The 7,500-nt window shown below is 39.8% G+C and overlaps 1 protein-coding gene across 1 annotated transcript in view; it reads right to left on the bottom strand.

The window, feature by feature from the left end:
- Nucleotides 1-7,500, bottom strand: part of LOC138030896 (dedicator of cytokinesis protein 9-like) — a 658,601-nt gene that overhangs the window by 2,805 nt on the left and 648,296 nt on the right. Inside the window, exons 38-43 of the mRNA XM_068878754.1 lie at nt 4,158-4,301; nt 4,027-4,068; nt 3,210-3,378; nt 2,183-2,269; nt 791-894; nt 241-341 (exon numbers count right to left, since the gene is read on the bottom strand). Of these exons, the coding sequence (XP_068734855.1) occupies nt 241-341; nt 791-894; nt 2,183-2,269; nt 3,210-3,378; nt 4,027-4,068; nt 4,158-4,301 (647 nt within the window). The remainder of the gene's footprint in view (nt 1-240; nt 342-790; nt 895-2,182; nt 2,270-3,209; nt 3,379-4,026; nt 4,069-4,157; nt 4,302-7,500) is intronic.

Raw genomic sequence — 7,500 nt, 5'->3', positions numbered from 1 at the left:
GATACAATCCTTGCACAGAGAATTGCCAGTGTAAAATATCATCGGCTTCACTAAGGTTTGAGTCTAGATTACGTCTTGCGAGTATCTTACATATAAGCCATTTAATTAAAATTATTTTCATCATCAATTCCTCAAAAGCAAACAAAAATGATATAATGATCCCAATCGCGATCCTTTAACCCTGAAAACTGTTATGCTGCTGTTTCGCACAGTTTAGGCTGAAAAAGAAATCTTACACACCGGTAAACCTGCTGGAGTTTTTCTATGTGTTTATGTGGATGCGATGCCAGCACAGATTTGTCGAGGAACCCCTGTGCATACGCCAGCGGACCAGCATTCACCTGAGGAATTACAAAACAAAACAAAACATACTCAAAAGGACACATACGGCACTGTATCAAAGACCAGCTCATGAATATGAGAGGGGACTGAGGCTAGTACTATCCAAAAGTGTGCATGTGTGTTGTACTGTAAGGTAAATGTCCAATGCTTTTAGCGGTGCAATACGGTCTCAGCTCTTTTCGTTTGAAAATTGATTTTAAAATGCAATATTAAAACCATTTAATAATGGACATGAAGCTCGTCACCATTCCAAAATAACCACAACCGAAAACTCTCACATTATCACCTGGTTATACACCGATAATACAAATTTAGCCAAAACTTTTGTCATCGAGTCGTCTAGATCTTCTCGAAATCGATGACCAATCGCCTGCCCTCCAGTACAAAATCACCCGCCCCTTCCCCCCCCCCCCCCTCTGAATACATAGGCAACACAACACTCGTGTACCTGCACAATGACACTGCCTTGTAAAACAAGCTGAAGTTTCTTCATGTCTGGAGGATTCTGTATGATAACATTATTTAGCTCCTTAACTTTATTTTGCATCTCATCTGAAGAAAATAAATCACACGAATGGCACATTAAAATTACAATTACTATGCATCAACGTAAAGAATAACCAATAAGAAAGAAGGATTCGGAAGTTCAAATGAGTTTCGATAAACTGCTTGGTCTTTTAGTTGCAGTCAATCATATTTGCGGCGAGAGGGGCTCTGAAATCGACAAAGTGTATCGAAATGCGCCAATTATAACGCAGAATTTGACCTCCTAACCCGTCCTGCTACAGTGGTTAGAGAATTTAAGCAAAGACGACGAAAATCAAGAATGTGATTGGTTCAAAAGGAAAAATAATCGTGCTGCACGTGCCGCAAGCGTTTCACTGCATTTTTGCCGTAGTCCACAAAACAACGTGAAATCACCAAATTTTAGGTTTTGACGACAACATGAGCATACAGCAATGAACCGTTCCTTTTCTACTTTTACTTTTAAACGGTTCGAACCTATCTAGTTACTTACAGGATAGTTCGCCCGTACTGCAGATGGGATTAACCGTAGTTTTTCGGCTGTAAGGCGCAGCATTTTTTCTCAAAGAAATTGCTTGTTGGCCCCAAATATGATCTAAACTCAAGTTGCGTCTTATAGCCGAGTATCTTTTTGCGACAAAACTCCTTAGGTCCCTTGTCGCCATCTTGTACGTTAAACTCGTCCCAGTCTTCCCCTTACTGCGATTCCAAAATGGCGGCCTGACACCATCAATGTTCGTAATGATGGCCCTCAGTTCTTAGCGTTGTACAACCAAAACACCCGCAAGAAAGTACTAATAACAGCAGGTTATTTCAGAACAGCAGCTTTGTCTCTAAATTCTAGTTGAATTTCCTTCTGCCATTGTTCTTGATCTGCGATATCACTTGCGATAGCGCTAAGTTATATTTTGTAAGGTCAACTTTACTTTAGCCTCAATTTGATTCATGGCATTCAAGGAATGGTGTTGAGACTTAGAATGCATATTAGAACTTCGGCATTGCATGGTGACATTTTTCATAGATTTGGTCTTTTCAAGTCGCAGATGTGAAAAGAACGGTAAACTCAAGCAAACCATTGTTAAACAAATTATATGCTAGTGTTTTAGTCATGTTTTTTGAGGTCACTATACTATCGCTAGTTGCATGCATCTGGTTTGCGTTCATTTGACTGTCCTAAAACGTGTGCGTCTTCTTCGATAAGCCAAAGAAAGGACGATATACTTCAAATTGTGTACACTCTTGACTGGCTGAATTTACTTTAGTTTCGCTTTGGTTAGGACAATGAATTGAACTCGTTCCTTAAAACTAAGGCAACACGAACTAACCTCAACTAGTGTCAGTTCGTATTGCTCCTCTTGGACCACAAGAATTCGCGTCTTTATGTAAGGAAACGTGTTGGATGCTAGAAGAGAACGTGCAAAACAAAAATCAACATTAATTAACACTTCGCTTGGTGTATCAGTGACTAGTAATTTACCGGGTTCTTTTCTGGAAACCCCGGTTTCCCTCCCTCATTATAATCGATTCACAGCTAATGTGCTCCGACATCAAACATGGACCGTACAGCGGCTGTCAGAGGTGCCTATTGGGTTAGTTTAAAAATACCATAATACTCGTTTGTTTGCCCTCCAAACGTTTGCATAAGCATAAGCATAAGCATAAGCAAAAGCAGAGAAAATAAAGAAAATGTATATGCAAACTTTTGGAAGGCAAAAACAAAGCGTATTATGGTATTTTTAATTATAGTGGCCTATGTACGCTTTCGTCCCGATGTAGTGAGCTGTACTCTTCGCAATTCACTCAAAAAGACTGCATGAAAGATGGGCGATAAACACAGCCATCTATTCTATTCTAAATATATCGTACTGTTGCAGCATTACTAGTTTATTTCACACCCTTTTTGACCGCCCATTCCGTCATTTTAAACTCTTTTGCCCTTTCTAAGCAACCCAATTCACCCCCTCCTCCCCCCAGACAATAGAGATCTTTAGATCGGAGGAGGAGGAGGACTACGAGTACGAGTTTTCCGTTCTGAGCACGCGCACTTCGAAAGATGTCGGCCTCCAAACCTTATGCGCATGCTCAGTACGGAACACTCGTACTTGTAGTTGTCCTCGTCATCTGATCTTAAGGTCCCTATTGCTGAGTCGTAATTCCTGTGATCTTTGACTCCCAAACGGGCAACACAGAATGGGGAGGGGGTTTTTTTTGCAAATGTATAGCGTGGTACAGATAGTCCTGTTATTCTATATCTAAAAACTGCTGTATAGACACAATGTGTCAACACATTCTCAGCAAGAAAGCGTCTTTCTGCGCATGCTCAAAAGGCTAAATCAATTTACTTGTCAGGATAGTTTTCCTCTTGCATTGTTCTGTTAGGCTGCCATGCGCTTTGCCACCGCAGGTAAATGGCGTTTCATAGATAAATCGCCTGATGTTGTTGTTACGCTCAAACAAAGTGGGTCTGAGCTCCAACTCCTCATCGTCGAAATACGGTTGCACGTAGGTTATCTGTAAATTTCAACAAATGCAATACAGGGACGGCGAGGTCATATGGGGGTCCTATGAACTCACACGGGGCGAATTATTACACAAGAAAAACTATCAACAAAGAGTAATCAATCATCATTAATATGCTCTTTCTTTTTGTCATGGTTGCACTCGCACAAAAATGTAAGGTAACTAATCCGTTCACCTCCTCCGGGATATAAATCGAACTCACAAGTGGCCAAATGGCTCGTAGCTACTCGGGCCACAAATAAACTATATGCTCTCCAAACGTCATTTGACTGTCCTGTTAGCTACCCTTAGTCAGTTGGACAAACATAGAAGCTACGACTCTAGATTTACCTTCATGTTTCACGGCTAATACAAAAAGCTCTTAACTTCAAACGCTCTTATAACGTTAACAGTCCATAAAATACACCAACAAAGCCGACGAAACTAAGAACAAAGTCAAAGCTTAGATCGCTTCGTAGGAAGAACGCTAACATAGCGAAACTGAAATGTGGCCAACGTCTTTAAGTAGGAGGAACTGCGTCAAAAACGACGAAACAATACAGGAGCGTGAGAAATGCTTTAATTTTGGACTTAAGCTGGATTACGCAAGTGAAAAGAATACAAACGGTAGGATAGTGTACTCAAGTTATCAAAATATACCTGAATGTAGCCAATCTTTGAATCCAACGTTTCTGCATGCACCTGAAAAAGGAATCATTTTTACGTTAGGTTTTCAGGCCTCTAGGCTTCCATTTATCCACTGCTTCCAAAGAAAGACACCATTCATTCACCTTTGCAGACTCCATGATGAGTTTGATGTTATCTCTGCCGTGTTTTCTGCAGTAAATTTGTTCCAGTCTATGTGAAATCTCTGCAAGACCCGTGATCTTCGGCTCCTTGTAGATAAATTCCTTCCCGTCATCATCACCAAACATCTGAAAGACAAAGAAATTGGTCAAGAGGCCATGCAAGCCAACGTCGTTTTTAGGGACCGAGTTATTTTTAGATTTATTTTTTCGCGAAACAAGAGCCTTCCAAATAATAAGAATTTATTACCCATGGGATAGAGAATGGTTACTCGTGCAAGCCACATCTTATTTAAATAACTTGTCTAAAAATAGCTTGTTCTACATGGACCCCAGTATTGGCCCCAGTATTCTTGGGTTTCACTCACGTGATCAACAGGCATGTTTTTCAACGAAAACAAAAGAAGACGTAACGAGATGCTTCTGTGAAGCATACACTGGGTTGCCTGTGGTATGTGTTACAGAAAATCAGAAGGCACTGAATTGTGTGGTATTGACCTACAGCATTCCAGTCTCTGAAGAATAACAAATAAAAGAGAAGCGAGAAACATTGGCTTCTGGGCTGACGTGTTGATAATTTTCAAGTTCCCTCACAACTTCTTTTCACCACAAGTTTAAGCGTGCCCTCTGAGCATCTGACAGCTTTGTAAAGTTCCCTGGGGCCCGTTTCTCAAAAGTCCCGAAACTTTACGGGGCGTTTTCGGGTGTCACAATTCCCTTTGTATCTGAAGAACGGAGAGGATTTAATTCATCAAACTTCACAGCTATTTTTCTTTTTATTGCCTTGAAAACATATTAAAAGATCGGCTTTCTAAAACAAGCGGTTGGTAATTTCACAAATGGCTTTTCGGGCCCGAAAAGTTTTCGGGACTTTCGAGAAACGAGCCCCTGAAGTTAATCCCCCTCTTCGGCGGGGTTAGTATCTGGATGCGGACTAAGCAAAGAACTGATTTTGTTAGCTTGCTTTATGCGAAACAAATATTGATGCAAAAGTAAATAAATAGTGATACAAAGTTTTTGGGAAGAGCAGAAGGAAGTTTTCTGGACGGTCGATCGAGAATAAAATATTTTGCCATCAGCAACAACATTTATGACATGAAAACAACATTAATTTTTAACCCCGAATATAAAGTTACGATCAGCGACAAACATTCTGGGAGATTTTTGCTATTGTACTTTTGGCTGCAAAAGTAAAAGCGCAAAATCAAAAGTGATATCGGATTCAGTGGCCGCCGTGATGAAGTTACCGCGGTGTGTTTACTCGCGAAACAGTGAAGCATCTGTGTCAAATCATCATTTGACACAGATACCGGGTTTTTGTTTTTGATAGTTTTCTTTTTCTTTCAAGTGTTATAACGTTTGATAACAAATGTGCGAATTCAACACAAAGATCACAATCGCCCAACTCTTCAGGTTGACAGTCAAAACTTTACTCTCCAAGACGAGATTATTTATCGCCAGGTAATTCCATCGTTTCGGGGATAGCAGCTACTTTATTATTCATCAGTGTCACATTTTTTTTGCCGATTTTGGGGGTCATTTTGTTGAAACTCAAGCAAGCTTCCAACAGACCTGTTTATTTTCGTTACACTATACCACAAAAATGCTCCCGTATCACATTTCAACACACGTATGCAAATTTGTTAAGCTCGAAAACTACACAACATGATATTAAAGTTAAAAAAGGCTGGAAATATCTCCGCAAAATCCTTTTCCACCGAAAAATTAATCGAAACAAACAACATATTTACTATCAGAGGCAAAAATACCTTCCTATTTCAATTGCGTGCGCGCAAATAAGAGATGCAATTAAATACATTTTTGACAGTTCACATCAAACCCTTTTCGACTCGGAACGCTGACCGTAAATAATGAAGCACAAAAGCGACAACAACTTTCATTCAAATAATTCTTCACTGTCACATTTCCAAATATTTTACACCTTTGCAGACTAGAGTACAAAATACCGGTAAATGTAAATTGTCAGACAACTAAGATGCGACTTGAGTAAACACTGTGATGCATTCTTGTAGGCGTTCGATTCCTTCAATGTTAATATGTTAAATCATAGTAACTATGGTTAAATCCATAAAAAAATTGCTATTTGATTTCCGTGTTTTATATAATACCAAGTTAGTAAAATATTAGAAACAAAGCTCACTTGATATCCAAAGGCGAAAAATGAAATTGTTGTCGAAGACCATTACTCGTCTCTTAAAATCCAGATATTTATTTTTCAGCGCTGTCTTGCTCATCCAATTGACGATCCATTCTTGAGCTCAATGAGGGTATATTTTGTTTAAAGATCCACTAAAACGCCATTCACGTCAATGACTTATTAGTGAAATTTCCAATTGTTATACCGGAAGACTGTGCAGAGTTGAGAACAGGTAAATACAAAGCTGACAAATAGCGAGACAACTGAGATAACAGATCCACTACATGGATTCCTCCTCTGTCTTTGTTGAACCCATACTGAGTTACCAGAGAACTGTTCATTTGGTTTCAGTGTTGTACAAAACACCACACTTGGCAAAATTTTAGGAAGACAGCTCACTTTGATTATGGCTCGACGGGCAACAGATTGGTGTCGAAGTCCATTACTCGTCGCTTTTAACATTCGACCGCCTGTCTTGTTCAGTATCCAATTCGCTTGCCATTATTGACCTTCATAAGGGTACATTTTGTTCAAAGATCCACTAAAACGCTATTCGCGTTACACGACTTTCGACGCCATTGCCGGTTAAGTTAATCGTTCTACTGTGTCTACCAGAGAAATCTACGCATTCCCACTACCCTCTCCATCCTAAGAAAATACGCGCAGAAGGCTCTATGCACTAAGACACCACTTAGCAGGGGAGTGACAGGCAAGACTTTTACCGACTCGGAAAAAAAGAAACTAGATGCTTCTGTGAAGCATACACTGGCTTGCCTGTGGTACGTGCTACAGAAAATCAGAAGGCACTGAATTGTGTGGTATTGAAATACAGCATTCCAGTCTCTGAAGAATAACAAATAAAAGACAAGCGAGAAACATTGGCTTCTGGGCTGACATGTTGATAATTTTCAAGTTCCCTCACAACTTCTTTTCACCACAAGTGTGCCCTATGAGCATCCGAAAATTTTGTAATACTAAACTTCACTGAAGTCAAGCCCTGTTTCGCGGGGTTAGTGTTGGGATGGGAGACCAAAACAATAAACCGCTCATGGAAAACAGAAACATCTGACCGAAAATACTATTAACGCTAACAAATGCGAACTCAGCAAGGTACAGATTCTGTTAGCTTGCTTTATGCAAAACAAATATTGATGAAAAAGCAAATAAATA

The sequence above is a fragment of the Montipora capricornis genome, chromosome 13, assembly GCF_036669925.1.
Source record: "Montipora capricornis isolate CH-2021 chromosome 13, ASM3666992v2, whole genome shotgun sequence".
In the NCBI taxonomy this organism is placed as follows: domain Eukaryota; kingdom Metazoa; phylum Cnidaria; class Anthozoa; order Scleractinia; family Acroporidae; genus Montipora; species Montipora capricornis.
This window is presented reverse-complemented; position numbering and strand designations above follow the sequence as displayed.